The 22,687-nt window shown below is 44.9% G+C and overlaps 1 protein-coding gene and 1 long non-coding RNA gene across 3 annotated transcripts in view; one reads left to right on the top strand and one right to left on the bottom strand.

Annotated features, from left to right (window-relative positions):
- LOC309359720 (low-density lipoprotein receptor-related protein 2-like) overlaps window positions 1-4,899 on the bottom strand; it is a 96,489-nt gene extending 91,590 nt beyond the window's left edge. For both annotated transcript variants that reach the window (XR_014163917.1, XM_081893608.1), the window contains exons 1-3: window positions 4,366-4,899; window positions 3,209-3,322; window positions 1,527-1,646 (exon numbers count right to left, since the gene is read on the bottom strand). Coding sequence is in view for 1 of the 2 variants with exons in the window: in XM_081893608.1 (XP_081749734.1) it covers window positions 1,527-1,646; window positions 3,209-3,322; window positions 4,366-4,444 (313 nt within the window). In the remaining variant the exon portion in view is untranslated. The remainder of the gene's footprint in view (window positions 1-1,526; window positions 1,647-3,208; window positions 3,323-4,365) is intronic.
- On the top strand, window positions 45-22,687 carry LOC309360346. Its single transcript, XR_014164021.1, has 4 exons — window positions 45-162; window positions 6,139-6,243; window positions 9,362-9,420; window positions 22,038-22,687. It is a non-coding gene; the product is annotated as an uncharacterized lncRNA (long non-coding RNA).

Genomic DNA, 22,687 nt, shown 5'->3' with positions numbered 1-22,687 from the left:
AGTAATATGCATTGTGAGTGCATAAGGACTTGTGTTCAGTTCCCAGAACCTCAAGTTAAAGTCTACAGACTAAGAAAAGATCTCTCCACAAGACCTTGAGAGCAAGGGGGAACTGGGTTAGGTGGACCAAAGGACTTGCTGCACCACATGTTCAAAGTTCAGGTAAGAAGAGTTTCTCAGAGACATGTGGAATTTAAGACTGCTGAACTGTTCATAGGAAAGTTTTAGAGATGAGGACTTATTTTCTTGCTAAATGACTCCTTGTCCCTCACATGCAGGCAGCTTAACCCACCCTAAGTGCCAATGCTGCCCTTTTGGATAAAAAGGATTCTCTGTATTTACCTTCACCTTGCCCCAGCGTTATAACATAATACACTTCATGTAGTTTCCAAAGGGCTTACCAGCTGCAATGAAGGGACAAAACATTCAACTGCCTTGAGATTCAGAAGCTGGTATTATTAGTAACTGGGAAAATAATTAGCAACTGGGAAAATAAGGCAGCCACCTCTTACTGCAGGAGAATCTAGGCTGAACACTGCAGAAAGTGCAGTGGTACCTTGACTTTCAAACTTAATCCGTTCTGGAAGTCCGTTCCAAAACCAAGTTGCGCTTTCCAATAGAAAGTAATGCAAAATGGATTAATCCGCTCCAGACTTTTAAAAACAACCCCTAAAACAGAAATTTAACATGAATTTTACTAGTTACAGGTAGGTAGCCGTGTTGGTCTGCCATAGTAAAAATAAAAAAATAAATAAATCCTTCCAGTAGCACCTTAGAGACCAACTAAGTTTGTTATTGCTATGAGCTTTCGTGTGCATGCACACTTCTTCAGAATTTTACTATCTAACGAGACCATTGATCCATAAAATGAAAGCAATAAATGTACTGCAGCCACACAATCAAACAAACAAACAAACAGTAGCTGAATTGGGTTCCACACAGTCACACACAAAAAGCCACAAAAACACAAAATAGCAAAAACAGACAGACCTCAGCGTAACACTCAAAATGGAAGTGTGGCACTCAAATCAGAAGCGTAACACTCAAAATGAAGCATGTTCGGCTTCCGGGAAAAGTTAGCAAACCGGAACACTTACTTCCGGGTTTGCAATGTTTGGGTTCCAAGTTGTTTGAGTACCAAGGTGTTTGAGAACCAAGGTACCACTGTACCAGCAGAGGCCCAGATGATAGTACTCCCTTCAGCATTTTGCCCTCCTACTAGGAATGAGGTTATTGCTTCCCTCATCTGTCAGCAGCTAAGTAGCAGGGCTCGGCTGAAAGACCAGCTCCATCCGTGTTGAGAGCAAGGATTGCCCAGCCTCTCTTAGTGTAAGGAAAAAATTATATTGGACTTTAAGCTGGCCTCCACTTCAACAACTTCTGCACTGGGGGTTGCCTACAGAAAACTCTTCATTCAGTCAAGAGATGAAGGAGATAAATGCAAGGGGAATCAGTTGCACTGCACCACAGAGAAAGCCGGAGAAGCAAAATACCAGGGAAATGTTGAAAAATGGTTTTGAACGTACCACAATTCTCTTCATCTGAGCCATCCATGCAATCACTGACGCCATCGCAAAGCCAAGTGGCAGAAACGCAGCTTCCATCTTTGCACTGCCATGCATTTGGATCACCATGACATCCTTCGTCTGAACGATAAAAGTTATTTAGCTTGATTTAACACTGCACTTAGCTGGAGTGGTTAGGTACTCTCTCTTTTTGAAAGAATGTTGCCTATAGGATAGTTGCCAAGGAGGACTTTAGTAGCCTGGGAAGTTGCTTTGAAATCAACATACACCGCAAATATGCTACAGTAAGAGTTTAAAGGACTTGGCATGCGTAAGAAAATTACTTCATGAAATTTATACACCGTTTGATTAATGTTTTCAGAAAGCAGTTTACTAAAAAAAACATGGATACACAAGTTATCTTGGAAAGACATTAGCTTAACCATTGAAGTGACTAAGGAAAACACACAGTTTCAGCTGTAGGGCTACACAATGGCCTGTACCAGGAAACAACATGAGCTATTAAAAGTCCATCTCAAAATGTTTATCAGAAGCCTTGGTATCCAACCTTGGCAGCCTCGGATTTAGGTTTGATCAGGCCCAAAGCTACTGAAGGTAATGGGGCTCTTTATATGTCCAGCTGTCCTTTGTCAACAACAAATTGTCACTGTTTTTTGTGTTGAATTTATGCTATATGGTAATTAATGAACTTGGGACGCAGGTGGCGCTGTGGGTTAAAGCCTCAGCGCCTAGGACTTGCCGATCAAAAGGTCGGCGGTTCGAATCCTTGCGGCGGGGTGCGCTCCCGCTGCTCGGTCCCAGCGCCTGCCAACCTAGCAGTTCGAAAGCATCTCCGGGTGCAAGTAGATAAATAGGGACCGCTTACCAGCAGGAAGGTAAACGGCGTTTCCGTGTGCGGCTCTGGCTCGCCAGATGCAGCTTTGTCACACTGGCCACATGACCCGGAAGTGTCTCCGGACAGCGCTGGCCCCTGGCCTCTTAAGTGAGATGGGCGCACAACCCCAGAGTCTGTCAAGACTGGCCCGTACGGGCAGGGGTACCTTTACCTTTACCTTTTTAATTAATGAACTTAAAGGGATCACAGACCGTTAGGTCCAGTTGTGGCCGACTCTGGGGTTGCGGCGCTCATCTCGCTTTATTGGCCGAGGGAGCCAGCGTACAGCTTCCGGGTCATGTGGCCAGCATGACTAAGCCGCTTCTGGCGAACCAAAGCAGCGCACAGAAACGCCGTTTACCTTCCCGCCAGAGCGGTACCTATTTATCTACTTGCACTTTGAGGTGCTTTCGAACTGCTAGGTTGGCCGAAGCAGGGACCGAGCAACGGGAGCTCAGATTCGAACCACCGACCTTCTGATCGGCAAGTCCTAGGCTCTGTGGTTTAACCCACAGTGCCACCCGTGTCCCATTAATGGACCTAATAGGTATCTAAAGCCACTTGCACATAACAAATAGGAGCCTACACAACACAAAACATTGTTGCTGTATGTAGGTTTTATTTTATTTGTTTTTTATCTTATATTTTGGAAATGTACATCCAGTTTTTTCCCCCTTTAATTTTTTTGGGGGCCCCCAAAGAGAGTGAGGCCCTAAACTATAGCTTGTTTAGCTTATACGTAAATCTGGCACTGAACCTTGGTCTCCCAAATGGACTCTCAGCCATTTGAAGGCTCTGAAAGGCTTACCACAATGCTCATCCGAACCATCAGGGCAGTCTTGCTCTCCATTACAAAGCCACGTCAAAGGAATGCACTTATCTCCACAGACAGCTTGCTGAGAGGTACTGCAAACGTTTCCATCTGTACAAGGCAAATAGCATATAGTCACATTCTGTCCTCTCCACCCTAACTCCCACCCCCCAAAAAATCTGCTAGATTGAAGGGGGGAAACCTCCAAAATGGGTTCATGGGGGAGGGGGCAGCACAGATGAAGGAAACCCTATTGCACAGGAAAAAAGCCCTTGTAGCAGCTGAACTCAATCTGACACCACCCATAATTATTTTATTTACAAGACTCTTTAAAAAGCCAACTTGTTTTTTTAAAAAAAGCATGATAGTGTACAATAAAGTCATTCAAACATCACAAAATAAAGGATACAAAGCAAAATTCTGTTTATACACATGCTTTACTCATTTCATTTAGCCTCATTTGCCCTGTAAGTATCCCTTGAACTACCCTGTGGTTTCATTTGTTTATTAAATTTATACTGTATCCCACTGGTCCTTGCAGAGAAGCCTAGAGTTGCAAACTAGAGAGATTAAAGACTACCGTGTAAAAAAACAAAAAGGCACATCATCCCCCCCAAAAACGAGAGTCCTTTCTGTTGGGGATAATTCAGACTGAAATTCCACTACCACAAGGTGACAAAGGTTATTTATGTATGCTACTACTGCGCCCGTGTTTTGTTAGCCCCAAAATGGAAAACGAGTGAGGTCCCAACCAAAGCAGAATGGCAACTTAAGTTGACAGAATATGCACAACTTGCAGAGGCAACACAGAATAAGAGAACAGTAAGAACATATGTTTAAAGAAGACTAGAAAACATTTATTGAATATATGGGAAATAATTGTGTACACCTGAAAACGCTGGCAGCGTCAAGATAAATTCAACAGTGTAAACAAGCTTTGATGGCTGCAACAATGGAATACCGAATGGAACAGTTTTTTTGTAAAATATGCAGGGATTTGTGGTGCGTAAAATGAACCGTGGAAAGAGATGAAAGGAAGTCATTGGTATTTTAAGGATGTAAAATGAATTTTTAAAATTGCAAAACAGAAAATTTAAACATATATATATATATATATCTAGCCCACGACCCCACTCCACCTGACCCACTCTCACCTTTGTTGGGGAGCAAACCCCACCCAGTCGCAGTAGCGAAGAGCAGCAGCAGCGCAGCCTGGAGCGTAGCGCGCCCCATTACGCGCGGAAAAAGCGCGCAGGAGCAGCGCAAGAAACTAAGGCGAGCACAGAAAGAATAAAAGAGCGGGGAAAAGCAGTAACGGAGTAGAAGCGCGGAGGAGCTTTTATCCCCCGCGCAAGAGTCCCACTGGGTGGGGGAGCGGCTGGGCGCGGCTCCGCATTTAGAAGCCCCGTTGCGAGGATCAGGCCCTTTACTCCTCAGCCAAGCGCGGATGGAGTCGCGAGGCCCTAATCCTGACGCTCCTCCAAGCCCCGGCACCCCGTGGCTTGTTTGCAGCAAGACCCGATGACTGCATCCCTTACTAGGGAGTAAACCGCCCTCGCCGCAACAGGGCTTGCTCCCGAGTAAACGCAGATGGAGTGGGTCTTCTTTGCGGTGGCTCCTCCTTTGTGGGAATTCTCTTCTCAGGAAGGCTCGCCTGAGACCAGCTTAGTGGGTCTTTAGGCGCCAGGCAAATTCCCCCCCACCCTCTATTCTTTGGCCTTTAACTTACTTTTAAAAGTAAGCAGGATATTTTTCATTCTTTTCCTCTTGATGTCAATGCATCTGTGTTGTCTGTTTGGCTGGTTGTAAGTCAGTTTGGGTTTGCCTTGGGCAAGATAAAGTGACTAACTAGAAAAAGTTGTGCTAAAAGCCCCATCCAATGGGGTAGCCTGGGTTGTCAGCACCCGGGGCAAGGCAAGTAATTTGTGCCCCCTAACCCATGGATTTGCGCCCCCTAACCCATGGATTTGCGCCCCCTAACCCTAACCCCCAGATGTTGCGCCCGGTGCGGCCGGGTCCCCCTGCACCTCCCCACGCTACGCCACTGGCCCCTTCCAACTCGATCGCTTCTCTCTATCTGTAATAAAAGTACGTTATTGCTGAAACCGACTTTGCTTTAGTTTTAATCTGGTTTTGCTGAAGCGATTTGTGGATCTATCAATGAAATTGTTAGTTTATTTAGTTTTCAATTGTAATTAAGTACTGAATTTATTAGGGACGCGGGTGGCGCTGTGGGTAAAAGCCTCAGCGCCTAGGGCTTGCCGATCGAAAGGTCGGCGGTTCGAATCCCCGCGGCGGGGTGCGCTCCCGTTGCTCAGTCCCAGCGCCTGCCAACCTAGCAGTTCGAAAGCACCCTCGGGTGCAAGTAGATAAATAGGGACCGCTTTCTAGCGGGAAGGTAAACGGCGTTTCCGTGTGCAGCTCTGGCTCGCCAGAGCAGCGATGTCACGCTAGCCACGTGACCCGGAAGTGTCTTCGGACAGCGCTGACCCCTGGCCTCTTGAGTGAGATGGGCGCACAACCCCAGAGTCTGGCAAGACTGGCCCGTACGGGCAGGGGTACCTTTACCTTTTTACTGAATTTATTGGCTCCTGGGTTCATACGGAGGTAATTTTACTGAGGAAATGCTTATAAGGTTACATTCACAGGCGGGGAGGGGAGAGGGATTATAATTGCTGGTAATAGGCAGACATTTTAAACTGCCAAACCTTCTTCCGGGCATAGAGCTGCAATATAGTGCTAAGCTTCACCAGCTGAATTTCTGCCTGCTATTGCTGCTGCTAAATGCATACAGACCTTTGTTAGAAAAACAAATCTCTCATCCCCAATCATGTTGTGAAACTGGTAAACTGTAAGGGACATATTCCAGCCGCTTTGAAGAAGGCTTATGCTATGTTTTGATTGATAAATATATGCTAATGTTTCAGGTGCTGAAAATATCATTTATAGCCTTATCTTCAGAAGATGAAAGACTCCCTCTGAAAAGGCGGTTTTGAATGCCAGTGTACCAGAGATCCACAGCTAATTTAGTAGTATGTTACGTAACTTTAGGGACGCAGGTGGCGCTGTGGGTTAAAGCCTCAGCGCCTAGGACTTGCCGATCAAAAGGTCGGCGGTTCGAATCCCTGTGGCGGGGTGCGTTCCCGCTGCTCGGTCCCAGCGCCTGCCAACCTAGCAGTTCGAAAGCACCTCCGGGTGCAAGTAGATAAATAGGGACCGCTTACCAGCGGGAAGGTAAACGGCGTTTCTGTGTGCAGCTCTGGCTCGCCAGAGCAGCGATGTCACGCTGGCCACGTGACCCGGAAGTGTCTTCGGACAGCGCTGGCCCCTGGCCTCTTGAGTGAGATGGGCGCACAACCCCAGAGTCTGGCAAGACTGGCCCGTACGGGCAGGGGTACCTTTACCTTTACCTTTTTTACGTAACTTTTGCTAAAAACAATACTATATTTGTTCTTATGAAACCACCATGTACAAAACAGAAAAGACAATTCTGTTCCAAGATAACTGTGATGTCAGGAGCAAGTTTATCCTTCATACCAGCAGTGGGAAAGAGTACTAACAGAATCCTGTCATCAGGAGTAAGTCCCACCAGGTAAATTGAAATTTTGCTCTTTAGGAAGTGCAAAGTACACCCACCTGTCTGTGATTAACTCAACAAGGCTGGCTTCTAATTTGGCATGTACAGAATTGCACTATTAATCTTTATTTTGAGGCAAAAGCTGCTAGCAGTTATGGATGCAGCTGTAACTATTATGAAACCCGCAAAACAGGTATGAGCCGCTGACTGTATTCACAATCTTGGACCCTGCTGTTTTAAAAAGCAGATCAAGCTTTTCCCTGAAGACTTAAACATATTAAGTGGCAAAGTACAATGTTGGGGGGGGGGTTCCCTTCAGCAATATTTAATTGTATTGGAAGTGTCAATAGGATTCAACTGTTGCTCACCGGTTGCTTACTGCGGTGACGTGCAATGGCTTTATTTTCAAAAGAAATTTGAGGTCATGTGGCATTTAAACTTAAAGACACTGCTTCTGTTTAAAAATGATTTCCATTTGATTTTACATGAACACATTTGTATTATGAAAATTAAAAACCATATTATAATAAAATATTAATGATATTTCGCTAGGCTGCGTAGAATGGCGTTTGTTGGAGTCTAGTCGTTTTGCCAGTTTTAGAAGTCTGGTCTTTCTGGCTGGCAGCTGGCACGGCAGTTCCAAAACAAAGGAGAATAAAGCTTATGGTAAACCATCTCCGCCTCTGAATTCTCTTTCCTGGGTCCCGTCCTATAATAATAATAATAATAATTAATAATAATAATAATTTTTATTTATACCCCGCCCTCCCCAGCCAAGGCCGGGCTCAGGGCGGCTAACAAGCAATAATAAAAACAAGTTGAATGAATACAACTTAAAAACAAGATTAGACTACAACATTAAAATATTGAAACATTAAAATATTAAAATGCAGCCTCATCACAGGAGGAGAAAGGGGGAAAAAAGAGGGGGAGGGAATCAAATTGGCTCCAAGCCAAAGGCCAGGCGGAACAACTCTGTCTTACAGGCCCTGCAGAAAGAAATCAGATCCTGCAGGGCCCTGGTCTCATGAGGCAGAGCGTTCCACCAGGCTGGGGCCAGAGTTGAAAAGGCCCTGGCTCTGGTTGAGCCTAATCTAACTTCCTTAGGGTCCGGGACCACTAGGGTGTTGCTATTTATGGACCTTGAGGCTCTCCGTGGGGCATACCGGGAGAGGTGGTCCTGTGGGTACGAGGGTCCTAGGCCGTCAAAAGGTCAAAACCAGCCCCTTAAATCTGACCCTGTACTCTGTGCTAAGAGGTGTCTGGGCTAGAACTAGAACATCATGTATCAGTGCTGTTGCCCCACATGCAGGGCCAGCCCGAAGATGGAACCAAAGGATAAAATGGCACCCTCTCTCCATTCTATGAACAGGAGCCCGCTTGATTGGCAGCTGAATCTTAGTACACTGCTGGTGATGTCATAGCATTCTCTGCTGCACCAATGGCTTTGGACGCATTACACCTTTAAAGCACATTCATTCTTGCAAAGAATTGTGGGTACTGTGGCTTGTTAAGCATTCCTTGGAATTGTGAGTCTGTGAGGGGTAAACCACAGTGCCCAGAATTCTTTAAGGGAAAGAATGCACTTCTTATGCACTTCCCATCGTGTTTGCATGCAGGGTCATCACTTGAGGGCAGCAGCATGCAGTGATTTTGCATGTATGGAGAGGTTTTGCATGGATAGAATTTTGCATGGATAGGATATAACAGAATGCTTTCAGTATTTTAATATATATATTTTTGGAAGCCGCCCAGAGTGCCTGGGGAAGCCCAGCCAGATGGGCGGGGTATAAATAATAATAAATATTATATAATAATAATATTCCAGCTGCCAGCCTGCCAATCAAGTGTATGGTGGGGTCCAGGCAGCACTCTGAGCCTTCCCAACTCCCTACAAGCACATCCTGCAAACCCTTATCTTCCTGCTTTCATAAAGCATGTTCCCCACTAGGTGGCATCTTGGACCGAGAAAGCCCAACATCCGCTGGGGAAGGGATTGGAAGTTCAGTTGAAGCCATTGTAAAGGCTTAGCTGTATTTAAAATTAGCCACACTTCCTACTCTAGTTAATATTTGTGATGAAAGTGGAGTAAGAGTTTGTCCTTAAGTTCTCCTCTTCCATCTTCTTTATTTTATTTTATTTTAATTTTATTAGTTTTCACAATATTATAAACAAACAAACAAACACACAATACAAACAAACACAAATCATAGCCTTATTGAAAATTACACTTATTATCTTTGTTAAGTGACTTCCTCGCTTCCCCTTGGTTGAATTTCATTGCATGTCCTTTTAACGATTTTCCAAATCCCAATTCTTATGAAATTTAACTTAAACATTAACATTCTTAAATCTTCACCTTATGGAATTAAACATATTAATTCATCACTTAACATAAATAAAATCCTAAGCCAATTAAGTATCTGCAAGCTATTTTCAGTTAATTTAACTTAACAAATTTAACTAGATAATCATTAAATTTATTCCACTCTTCCTGATACTCCTCCTCCTTCTGGTTGCGGACTCTTCCGGTTAGGTTGGCTAGCTCCGAAAAATCCATCATCTTCTTTAAGAGGTGTGGTTGCAAGACCTACCACCTGTGTCTCGGCCTACCTTTCTTGTTACCGTTCAGGTTGGTGCCATTTTAGCCATGTGGTTTTTTTAATTGATATTTAGCTTGCAAGTTTCCACCTGTTTCCCCACCCCCATCTCCTTAAGAATTATTAAAATACCAGCATCATAGTGCCTTAGTACAAAATTTAAAAGTGATTAAGGGGGGGAAATCACTATCACTGCCTTCCAGTTTTCTAGTCAGTGCCATTTTGTCACCGCATATTATTTTTTCCCCATTTTAAAACATTTTCTCTTACCAGTTTAAAGTTCAACCATAGTGCTTTAGCACAGATTTTTAAATCTGATTTTTAAAATGGTTCAAGTCAATTTTCTATTTCCTGCCTATGCGACTGTGTCACCGAGTCACTCCCACAGTTAGTTTGAATAAGCAGCAGAGAAATTTCACTGGGACCACATTCCCTGCCAAGGCAGCAGGTAGTTTTAAAAAGACAGCAATCACAAAAAGCCTCTGCCTGCTCTTTAAAAGGCAGCAGAGTCTTATCTCCAACCTTAGTGCTGTGGGAATACAGTGCTAAGATGAGAAATAAGCCTGTTAGAATTCTGAATTAACTGATGATGGGTGACATCTGCAGTCAGAAGCAATATGCCTCTGACCAGTTGCTAGAATCGCAGGTAGGGAGAGTGCTGTTATGCTTGTCCTTCTTGCGGGCTTACAGTGGGCATCTCGCTGACCATAGAACCATAGAATTGTAGAGTTGGAAGGGACAACGAGGATCATCTAGTCCTGCCCCCTGCAGTGCAGGAATCTTTTGGGCCAATGCGGTGCTCAAACCCACAGCCCTGAGATTAAGAGTCTTCCTGCTTTACTGACTGAACTATCCCAGGATGCTGGACTAGATGGGCCTTTGGCCTGATCCTGCAGTCTCTTCTTAAGCTTTTAGGTGAATGACAGGTGAGTGGCCCTGCTCACCTGTCGAAAACGACTCATGGAAGGTAGGCTAGATCTGGATGCAACCCTCAGGAGCCAAGTGAGAATTCCCAGGTAAGATCCTCCCTCCTTTGTGTGGGCAGGTAATCCCTCCCCTACCTGGCCTGGTCTCCTTGGCAACTCTTCCCCCAGATGGGATTGGACAACTGACTGAGGTAGGCGGAGACCTCCAGGTATCCCACCTGAGGGAAGGCAAAGCCAAGCCTATGCTGTTGGAGCCGCTCCAGATCTAGGGGCTGCATGCGTCCATGCAAAGGGCGCCCCCCGTTTTAAGCGGGGAGCGGTCATTCCCACCCATTGAGTGAATGGAACATAGTTGGGTGAACACACGCAAAAAGCATTCTGCTTCCCGAAGTGTGGAAAGTCAACTGAAATGACTTAAGTAGCTTACAGTGGAAGAACAAGAGCAGCACCCCCCTGTTGCTGTGTTTGATTTGTCCTTAAATGCACTTATTGAATGGAGGCGGGACGTAGACTAATTTGTGCAGGCACAAGCTACTGGCATTGCTATACTCCTGGGCTGCCTGCTGTATATGTAGCCTGAAACGTCGCAGCAGATCAACATAAACAAAGATTTGGTAGGCATCCAAAGAACATCAATTAAATCTGAATGCGTGCCAGTTACCAAGAAGTGAAGCCTTAAAGTGCTCTCCAAAAACCCAAGCCAGTATTAATGGAAGGAACAGAGCAAATCCAAACCACCAGATCTGCCAGCTGGGAGGAGTTAGGAGGAGAAAATTCCTTGCTGCAGCAGGCAGCTGTGCCCCTACATGAACATAGCATTTCCCCTCTTGACAGAGTATGTGCATTACTGCCTGCTCCCATTCAGCTGTGTCTTCAGCCCCTGGCATGCTGGACAGCTCCCTGCCCTGGCTTGATACTGGGATCTGCCCAGGTGCTTTGGTGAAGCTGCCAACCATGGATGAGCATGAAAGGGATATGTCTTCTTCCCACCCCCTTTGCTCCACTGTTTGTCTGTGGGGCAAGCAGTCTTCCTGCCAAGTGGATATTCAAAGCATCTCAGTGGACCCATTGGTCCCCTCTAGGGCTGAGGAGTCGCATTCCTGAGTGGGCACCTGCGATACCTGGGCTCCTGGACCTTGACACTCTTGTTGGGTTGTGACCTATGCATGGGAAGGAATGGTATGGAAAACAGTCACCCTAGTTCCCAAGAGTGATGGTGGTATGATGGGACAGTGGTGGTATGAAGGGGAAACCATGTAGCTGGGGGCAGAAGCTGCCACAAACCCTGCAGGGACCTCCCCTTGGCATCTTCCATGCCCAAACGTCATACCAGCAGGTGCAGTGTTGCCTGCTTTCTTCATGCCTGGTGTATCTTTGCTCATTGGCACCTTGCCTCTAACTTTGCGTCCCCTATCCTGACTGCTCGGCCGCTCCTTACCATATCTCTGTAGGTGCTTGCAAGTGCTTTATGGAGCATGCAGTGAGAGATAGGAGCATCTTTGGGGCTGTGGTCTTCTCCTCTCCCTGTTGTGGCTGTGCAATCGGTTCCGCCATGTCCATGAAATTTCATTTTCTTCTGTTTGCATTGACCTCTCTGATGTTGTGGGACGCGGGTGGCGCTGTAGGTTACACCACAGAGCCTAGGACTTGCCAATCAGAAGGTTGGCAGTTCGAATCCCTGCGACGGGGTGAGCTCTCGTTGCTCGGTCCCTGCTCCTGCCAACCTAGCAGTTTGAAAGCACGTCAAAGTGCAAGTAGATAAATAGGTACCGCTCCGGTGGGAAAGTAAACAGCGATTCCGTGCGCTGCTCTGGTTCGCCAGAAGCGGCTTAGTCATCCTGGCCACATGGCCCGGAAGCTGTACGCTGGCTCCCTCGGCCAATAAAGCGAGATGAGCGCCGCAACCCCAGAGTTGGTCACGACTGGACCTAATGGTCAGGGGCCCCTTTACCTCTGATGTTGTGCGTTAAGTGAGGGCAGGTGCCTACAGCCATGGTAAATTTTAATGATTTCTCTGCAGTCGAGGTGCTGCTGCCACGTGTGTTTGTGGTGCTGTTTGGGTGCCTGGCAGGTGTGTGTATTGTAGATGGCATGGCTATACATGCTGGGACCTGCATCTGGAGTGGCTACCAGGAGCAGGGCTGCTATGGGGATATGTTTCTTCTGTATGTCTTTGCTTGTTTTCTTTTCTCCAGCAACGGCTTCTTTTTTTCTTTTTTATTAGAGTATTTATTAAGGTTTTTAATAATAATACAATAAAGGTAAAAAGGAAGAAAAAAGAAAGAAATAAAAAATAGTAACAAAAATACAAAAGTAAAAATAATTTTAAAAACATGCAGATTTTCCATTGCTTATTTTCCTTTAACATGTTTCCCGGACCTCCTCATACCTCCCTTTTTTGTATTCCGATTCAAATTGTTAGTTCAGCAAATCCTTACCGTTAAGTTTTAACCTGTTTCTAAGTCACACTTCCGGGTCACATGGCCAGCATGACATCGCTGCTCTGGCGAGCCAGAGCTGCACACGGAAACGCCGTTTACCTTCCCGCTGGTAAGCGGCCCCTATTTATCTACTTGCACCCGGAGGTGCTTTCGAACTGCTAGGTTGGCAGGCGCTGGGACCGAGCAGCGGGAGCGCACCCCGCAGCAGGGATTCGAACCGCCGAGCTTTCGATCGGCAAGTCCTAGGCGCTGAGGCTTTAACCCACAGCGCCACCTGTGTCCCTTCTAACACATTAATTTTACATTATTTCTGTAGGTAGTCTTTAAATTTCTTTCATTCTTCTTCCGCCGACTCTTCTCCCTGGTCTCGGATTCTGCCGGTCATTTCTGCCAATCCAGCTTCTCCCACCCCCTTGCCATACAGGGTTTGGATGTGGTGGGATTTGCATGGGCATATTGCCAATGCATTGATCTAATCCCTGGCAGATTTCCCCACTTGGGATTGCTCAGGCAGATACTAACTTGAAAACGGGAAACTGAGCAGAAGTTAAAGTAGAAATTTCTTGTGTGGAACACTCCTAGAGTGCCGTTGTGAAAGGGCGTGTCTGAACGCTGACCTCTGTACAGTTATTCAGTAACTGTTCCAAGCAAGCTTGTTCATGTTATACTGATGAAAAACCCACGCTTCAGTGACTTACACTGAGATGAGGTTGATGTAACAGAATTCCTGACTGAGATTTCTCGAGAAGCACGTTGATGTGATCTGGTTCTGGGAAGCTGCCCTGTCATCATTCCTCCATCAGGGCCAACTGAGGTCGTGTAACAAGAACTTTTGTATAACACAAGCGACAGGGGGCGTATTTTAGGTTTAAGGGAAAGATGGGAAAGATATTTCAGTATGTTGAAAGGTCTGTGATTGTATTTATTCAACTTACCAGTCCCCAAGCCCAGGCATTTCTACTCGGGTCACATTGATTTCCATGGAACTTAGTAAAGGTAAAGGGACCCCTGGCCATTGGGTCCAGTCGTGACCGACTCTGGGGTTGCGGCGCTCATCTCACTTTACTGGCCGAGGGGGCTGGCGTACAGCTTCTGGGTCATGTGGCCAGCATGACTAAGCCGCTTCTGGCAAACCAGAGCAGCACACGGAAACGCCGTTTTCCTTCCTACCAGAGCGATACCTATTTATCTATGAATGAATGAATGAATGAATAAATTTATTACGGTCATAGACCAGAAAGGCATAAAAAAACAACAATAGTTTACAAAGGGAATAGTGGTGTCAATTAAAAATTATAAAATTATGCATAAAAGCAATACACATATGCACACACACCCACACACACACACACATATATACACATATATGCACTACAGTATATGTATAGACTTAAAAAATGAAGGGGCTTGTCCAGGGGTCAAGTCTTTTACTTTTTTACAGCTAATGCCCTCCGCTTGATCGCAGCCGCAGAAAATTTGGCCACTTTCAGTGTTACTTCTGGGTTTTTATTTCCTAGTAGGATTTTCAGCCGCTGAGATTCAGATCGACCTGGAAATTTCTGAACGATAGGGGAGATAAACAGTGACCTAATATCCCCGTAAAGATCGCAGTGTAACAACACATGTGAAGCCGTTTCCACCTCTTTCAGACCACATGGGCAAACTCGTTCAGCATAGGGTGTGCCCTCGTATCTGCCCTTTAGTAAGGCAGATGGCAGTACATCAAATCTGGTAAGGGTAAACGCCCGCCTGTATTTTGCGATTTGTAGATCCAGCAAATATGGTGTTAGATTAAACCCTTTTTCATGATCTTGGATAGCTGGATATTTATCTATCTTGCTCATATGGTCCTGAAGCTCTACATCTCCTATTCGCTGGCTCACTATCCTTTTAGCCTTTTCAAAACCTGAGGCTATAAGTTCTTGTGGGGAAAGCCCCAGGCCCTTCAATTTTTCATAAAGCGACAATCTCCATTTAGACTGGAACGGGTCTAGTAGAGTCAATGGAGCCACTCCCACTGGGAAAAATATGAGTTTTAGCCAGAAGTGAATCTTCAGGATCCATATCCTGGCATTAATAGGGAGTTGACCTACCTCCAGCCTGATGGCTGTGTTGGAGACACAGGTAGGTAACCCTAGTAGGGAGCGGTAAAATTTAGTTTGTACAGATTCCAGGGACTTGAGTTTTTGACAATTAAATATCTGGGTGCCATACATCAATTGTGGAAGTATTTTTGCAACAAAGACCTGGGAGGCAGCAGGAACATATTGACCTCCTTCTCTGTAAAAGAATCTTATGATAGCTCTGGAAGATCTTTGCGCATTTACAATAGAATTCTTAATCTGATGGCACCAAGATCCCTTCTCATCAAAAATTATTCCAAGATATCTAAAAGATGTTACTTGCTCAATAGGTTGGTTATTAATTTTCCATTTATGTCGGCGTTTTCTCTTGGAGAACACCATAATTTTTGATTTAGTGTAATTTATTATTAGGTGTTCAGCTTCGCTATACTCTGTAAGAGCTCGTAAAAGTTTTCTTAGACCCACACAAGAGAAGGAAATAAGTGCCGCATCATCTGCGTACAAAAGGACTGGGATTGGTATATTATTTAGGTTTGGGGGATGAGTACTTGCTTCCTCCATCTTTCCGACTAAGGAGTTTATATAGAAGTTAAATAGAATAGGAGCAAGAACACAGCCTTGCTTGACACCATGGAAACTTTGGATTTCCTTTGATAGGTTCCCATAACGGTCGCATCTAACACGGATCCGAGTATTTTCATGTAGTCTACGGATAAGAAGCAAAAGACGTCTATCGATGTTTGTGGCATTTAATTTTTCCCAAAGTCTGTGCCGGGGTATCAAATCGAAAGCTGATTTGAAATCTATAAAGGCTACATAGAGGGAGCCTCCTTTCTTTGAGGTGTATTTCTCCACTAGATGTTGCAATACCAGTCCTTGGTCTAGAGTTGATCTATGTGCCCTGAAGCCAGCCTGGGCTTCCTTTAGGATGTGCTCCTGTTCCAGCCAATCCGCAAACTTTTCACGTAAGTGAGTTGCATAAAGTTTGCTAATGATGCTTAAGAGACTGATTGGTCTGTAATTGGCTGGATCAAGTTTACAGCCTTTCTTGAATATGGGAACGATGATTGCCAATCCCCAGTCCTCTGGTATTATTGCTGTTTGATCTATGCTGGTGAATAGGGTGGCAAGGACTGGGGCCCACCAGTCAATATTGGCTTTGAGAAGCTCAGGAGAGATATTATCTGCTCCCGGGGCTTTTCTGTATTTGAGTGCCTGAATAAGCCTCCTGATCTCCGCAACCGACACCGGAGGCCACTCATCACCTGCCGCACACTGTATTAGTGGCTGTGTCAGAGGCAGAGCTGAATATGAAGATTGGAAAAATGCCTCCCAAGTCCCTGCAGGTATAGTATACTCCACTTCTGAGGAGGTAGATCGCACTCCATTTGCTACCAGTCTCCAGAAGGTGGCCGAATCTCTCTCTCTGGATGCATCTATTAGGCATTTCCATTCTCTTTTCTGTGCCAGGAGTTTTTTGTTTTTGATCAAGATTTTATAATTTCGTTTATCTTCAAACCAGACCGTGGGGAGTTGGGGTAAATTGGCAGATCTATAGTTCTTGTATTTTTTCAATAAGTTTAGCTTCATGTCCTGACATTCTTGATCAAACCAGGGTTTGGAGTTTTTATATACTGAGGATTGCCTACTTGACCTATTCCTTTTTTCCTTCAGGGGATCCTGAAGGAGTGAAATTAACTCCTGAAATAAATTTATCTTTAATTCATGGCTTGAGGAAGTTATAAGGTTTTCTCTCTTAGTGAGGAATTCCTTTGAGCATAGCCTACTTGAAATTTCCTTATGCAGTTCATCTGTCCATCTGATACGAGAATATCTGAGCTCCAAAACTGTAGGGCTCGAATGTTCGATTTTCTCAGCGCAGGATATCCTTTCCCGCAGCTACGAGTGCACTTAATGGCAATCCGATGAGGCTTTGTATGCCCATTTCCATGAAACAGCCCCCATTATAGAGGAAGCCCACTCAATACCAGCTAGAATCTCAAAGGATAAAGGCTGCAATTATGCCGGCTTATGCCTATTACACTTGGTCAACAAGTTGGACTTGGTTATACTAAATGGCCGTACAGAGGGGGAGAAGGTCGGAGAATTCACATTTATATCTAACAATGGCGCCTCCACAATTGATTATATAATCGTGTCGTATGATCTTCAAAACAAAGTTCTGGAATGCAAAGTGGAGGAGCGCTTAGACAGTGACCATCTATTTATCTACTTGCACTTTGACGTGCTTTCGAACTGCTAGGTTGGCAGGAGCAGGGACCGAGCAACGGGTGCCCACCCCGTCGCGGGGATTTGAACTGCCGACCTTCTTATCGGCAAGTCCTAGGCTCTGTGGTTTAACCCACAGCGCCACCCGCGTCCATGGGACTTACTCCCAGCTAAATGGGTCAGATTGCAGCCCTAATCTCCATCTGATGGGGGAGAGAAGGCAGCTGCTTATCCTCCACAGTTTTCTCTGTTCTTCCCTACTCTCTTGTCCTGCCACTGTGGGTTAGATTGAAAAGCAGAGAGACACAAACATCCACTCAAGCTCTTGCCACGATTCTTGAGTTTTGTGATGTAGCCAGTGAAACCTAGTGGGTACACAGAGAACTGCTCAGTATTTTGCATTCTTAACACCTCCAGAGACTCACCACCACTTCCTCCTTTCCGTGTTGGGCATCCTGGAAGGTAAAGGAAATGCTAATGTACAGGTCAAAGGCCTGGAAACGATGCCTTATGAGGAACGGCTAAGGGAGCTGGGCATGTTTAGCCTGGAGAAGAGGAGGTTAAGGGGTGATATGATAGCCATGTTCAAATATATAAAAGGATGTCACATAGAGGAGGGAGAAAGGTTGTTTTCTGCTGCTCCAGAGAAGCGGACACAGAGCAATGGATCCAAACTACAAGAAAGAAGATTCCACCTAAACATTAGGAAGAACTTCCTGACAGTAAGAGCTGTTCGACAGTGGGATTTGCTGCCAAGGAGTGTGGTGGAGTCTCCTTCTTTGGAGGTCTTTAAGCAGAGGCTTGACAACCATATGTCAGGAGTGCTCTGATGGTGTTTCCTGCTTGGCAGGGGGTTGGACTCGATGGCCCTTGTGGTCTCTTCCAACTCTATGATTCTATGATTCTATGATTCTAGGTGGTGCAGAGTGCATTGGGCACTTTTTCCTTCATAGACTGGCCCAGGAAACTCTTCGCATATGCGTTTCCAAGGAGGTATGTTCCTAGCCAGAGATGGAAGCAGCTTTCCCTTTCAGACCAGGTAGACTTGGATTACAAAGGGGATTTCTAAGAGAGCATTTTTGCAAGAGAAGTTTTGGCTGTGCTCAAAAAACGAGCCCCATGCAATCAGTGATGTCTGTGGTCAGATAAAAGCAAAAAAAGGTTAGGACTCCTACCACTTTAACAATGGTATAGAAGGGGGAGTTTCAGCAGGTGTAGTTTGTCAAACAAGCTACACCTGCTGAAAATTCCCGTTTTGTTTTTTTTTTTAAAAAAAATCTGGCCCCTCTACTAGGAGATGGCCCATGGGTGAGACTTCCACTGAGCTTCAACAGCATCTAGATATGTCACCTGTTGCTTGCAATGCCTGCAGGAGAGAGCAAGTTCTTAACTAGGAAACTGCAGCTGTGCTGCTGCTGTTACAAGAAGACAACTAAGGCAATGAGGAAGGAGGAGCTGCCTGAAAGCTGACTGTTCTGTGATTCCACACAAGTTGATAATAGTACTGAGTGCAGAATTGTAGCAAGCTGTGAATCTCAGCTTTGTCTCCCTCTACCCACCCCACAAAAATCATTAAGGAAAAGTAAGCAATATTTCCTATCCATTGTAGCTGTGCAAGTTGGCATCTCTGACATGCTTTGAAACCTATCAAAATATCAGAAGCCGAAACTGTGGATGAGTATCTTACATGTTGCCCTAGGGTGGAGTTCTGGGTGGTGTACCCCACCTCTTTGCTCTCCTCCTTGAGTAGGAGTAGACGAACGCATACGTAAATATACAGGCTAAAATTTTAACAATGCAGATCTTTTCCCTTTGCATAATTTATACACATCGCTAAGTTTTGGTTTGCATGGGATTTTGTTTTGTCATGGGGCAGAATTTTAATGGGGAGTGGAACCCTTGGGGCTACTCAAAAGCTGAGTTTGCAAGTGAAGGAAATAGAGCAGTAGCAAGAGCTCACTCCAGCTGCAGGCCTATACACACACTTACCTGGGGGTAAGTTCCATTGACTACAACTACCATCATCAGACTATAAGCCATGGTGATTGGGGCTGATGGGAGTTGGAGTTGATCAACAGGCTGCCCATCTCTGCCCTAAACCATGCATTGTGCCTTGTCAGGTGTTTGATAACCCTCTTGATTTATTTTGTTTTGTAATCTCAAGCAGACTGCAAAAATAGATTTATTGTGTCGCTGATGGCCTGCCATATTAGAAGTGTGTTAGTCAGTTGGGTGGGTCACAAATTCTGCAGCTATCTGACCGTCTTTTTCTCTTGTGCATAGGATGACACTAGAAGTCTGGGAATGAAATAGTAACCCAGTTTGTACTCATTCCATTGGCCGAGCGATGACTTTGTTACCGTAATCCCTTGATTAAACTTGGCTCTGCACTGTAATCTTACGCCACAAACTTGGCTGGCTTCAGCTTTCTACATTTCTTTTGCATTCGGAGCCAGCTTAGTTCCTGGTACAGGCCTGCAATGATCTACAGTAATACTGGAGAGTTATATAATCATCTCAGAAATCTATATTGCATTTCCTTCGTGCCAGGGAAACTCTGGATGCTGATTGGTTGAGTCAGAGAGATGCTGAGGAATGTCCATTAACATTCCAAGTTCCGGCTTGATCAAGAAACAAAGCTTGACAGCAACAAAATGTTCCCAGCCTGGCTTCTGTGAGAAGGAATATATCAGTCTGAGTTGGATTAAAACTTAACACATAGGCTCTGTGGATGGAGGATCTGCGAGGGTGGGTAGCTAAGCCCACTTCAGAGCTGAATAGGAGATGACCAGAAGTATGAAACCTGGTGGGCGAAAAGCACAGAGGTAGATGTATATGTTGAAATATACATTTTTTTAAAAAACCAGAAGCATTTTTACTTGGTATTATAGGTCAGGACATTAATAGGCAAGATGTTAAATTGTTTTTATATGCAACAACTGCAGCAAGAGTATTGTTAGCTCAGAAATGGAAACAAGAAGAAATTCCGACGAAAGAAGAATGGCAGACGAAATTAATGGACTATGCAGAATTGGACAAAATGACAGCAAGGATTCGAAACCTGCGGGACCAGAGATTTACAGAAGACTGGAAGAAGTATATGTATTATTTTAAGAGCAACTGTAATCAACAAATGACGCTAGTAGGACTACAAGAAGTTTTGTAAGGAGAAATATACAAAGTGTTACAAAGTAGAAAAAGATAGAGATATTGGTTATGAGTTTGAAATGTAATAGGGAAGATAAGAAATGCATACTGAGGGATTAGATTGGAAAATTTTCAGACAGGATTGATGGAAGTCAAAAATTTGAATAAGATGTAAACGTATGTTTAATTACTGTTGAAAATGATATGTTAAAAAAAAACTAATAAAAATTATATTTTAAAAAAAGCACAGAGGTAGAGCAGTGGAAGGAGAGGAAGAGCAAGTGGTGTATATAAGAAATCTGAGGGAAGACCCTGAGTTTGAAACCTCCCAATACCCCCATTGTATTACTTGAGAATGGCTTCTCTCTTGTTTTCGTCACATTCTGAAAATAGGAGTGTAATAATGCAAAGTTTAGTAAACTCCTGATTGTACAGGCACTTGTAACATGTAAGGTAAAGTTAAAGGGACCCCTGACCACTAGGTCCAGTTGTGACCGACTCTGGGGTTGCGGCGCTCATCTTGCTTTATTGGCCGAGGGAGCCGGCGTACAGCTTCCGGGTCATGTGGCCAGCAGGACTGAGCCACTTCTGGCGAACCAGAGCAGCATACGGAAACGCCGTTTACCTTCCCGCCAGAGCGGTACCTATTTATCTACTTGCACTTTGATGTGCTTTTGAACTGCTAGGTTGGCAGGAGCAGGGACTGAGCGACGGGAGCTCACCCCGTCACGGGGATTCAAACCGCCGACCTTCTGATTGGCAAGTCCTATGCTCTGTGGTTTAACCCACAGCGCCACCCACGTCCCCATGTAGTGCAAATAATTTTATTCATAGAAATCATTGGCTTAGTTCACGCATGTAAACTGCCCTGTGAGTACCCCCTGCACACACAAAAATCTGGGTGCTATAGTTTAGCTTTCACAGAGCTACAATTTCTATCACCCTTAACAAATCGCAGTTCCCTGGACTTAGTGGGATGTGTGTGTCTGTGTGCTTTAAATGTTTGGTGTGTACACCACCATTAAACCAGAGCGTCCTGTAACTCTCCAACTCAAAAGAAATTATCTTGCCACCTTTCCACTCAGCTGCTGAATTGAACACAGCTAAAGCCAATGCAATTCTGGGCTGCATCAATAGGAGTATAGCATCTAGATCAAGGGAAGTACCGTAATAGTGCCACTGTATTCTGCTTTGGTCAGACCTCACCTGGAGTACTGTGTCCAGTTCTGGGCACCACAGTTCAAGAAGGACACTGACAAATTGGAACGTGTCCAGAGGAGGGCAACCAAAATGGTCAAAGGCCTGGAAACGATGCCTTATGAGGAACGGCTAAGGGAGCTGGGCATGTTTAGCCTGGAGAAGAGGAGGTTAAGGGGTGATATGATAGCCATGTTCAAATATATAAAAGGATGTCACATAGAGGAGGGAGAAAGGTTGTTTTCTGCTGCTCCAGAGAAGCGGACACGGAGCAATGGATCCAAACTACAAGAAAGAAGATTCCACCTAAACATTAGGAAGAACTTCCTGACAGTAAGAGCTGTTCGACAGTGGAATTTGCTGCCAAGGAGTGTGGTGGAGTCTCCTTCTTTGGGGGTCTTTAAGCAGAGGCTTGACAACCATCTGTCAGGAGTGCTCTGATGGTGTTTCCTGCTTGGCAGGGGGTCGGACTCGATGGCCCTTGTGGTCTCTTCCAACTCTATGATTCTGTGATTCTGTGAAGTTTTGCCTAACAATTTCAAACTGTATTATTTTAATTAGAAAGTCATTGTTCCTTGGCCTGACCTCAATAGTTACGGTCAACATTTCCCCCCTCTTATTTCAGGCTTCTAATATTGTTCAACTGCAACATGTTCTCTAACCTCAGTGTGCCGTTCGTTTTACCAAAGGCAAATTACACCCGATTCCTTCATTCTATTCTTCAGCTGGCTTCCCTTCTAGACTTTGCATTGTCCTTTTATCTCTCTCCAAGTTCTTTCCAATTTGTCAATGTCTGCCTTGAATTGAGGCATCACTGGAATTATGTTCAATAGTACAATGAAGCATTTATTACAGATATTGTTCTGTGTTTGGCTCGCTTCATCACTGTGAATGGGTGGTCAGGGCCTTTGACAAAAGAAATTTGATGCTTATTTAATGGGTCTAGATGCCCACCCGCCCAGTGGACAATTAACCTGATGGGTGGAGTCTTGGATGTGTGCACTGCTGGGCATGTGTGTGAGAAGCAGCAATTCTGCAAATTTAAATGGACAGAGGGGGAGAAGGAAAGAGGAGGAGGAGGAAGGAGAAGAGGTATGGGGATGTAGGAGGGAGGAAGAAGGGCTTCTAGCTGACTTAGCTGAAACTGCTAGTGTTGCATTTCTGAAGAGCTGTCTTTAGACCTTCTGCTCTGGGGAAATGGGGAATCCACAAGAAATTACAACATTAAACAGTATTTGGGATTTGGCCTATACATCATCCAAAATCACTTAGAGT

Source organism: Podarcis melisellensis (assembly GCF_964234715.1).
Source record: "Podarcis melisellensis genome assembly, chromosome: 17".
Classification (NCBI taxonomy): domain Eukaryota; kingdom Metazoa; phylum Chordata; class Lepidosauria; order Squamata; family Lacertidae; genus Podarcis; species Podarcis melisellensis.
The sequence above is the reverse complement of the archived record's forward strand: the minus strand, read 5'-3'. Positions and strand labels throughout refer to the sequence as shown.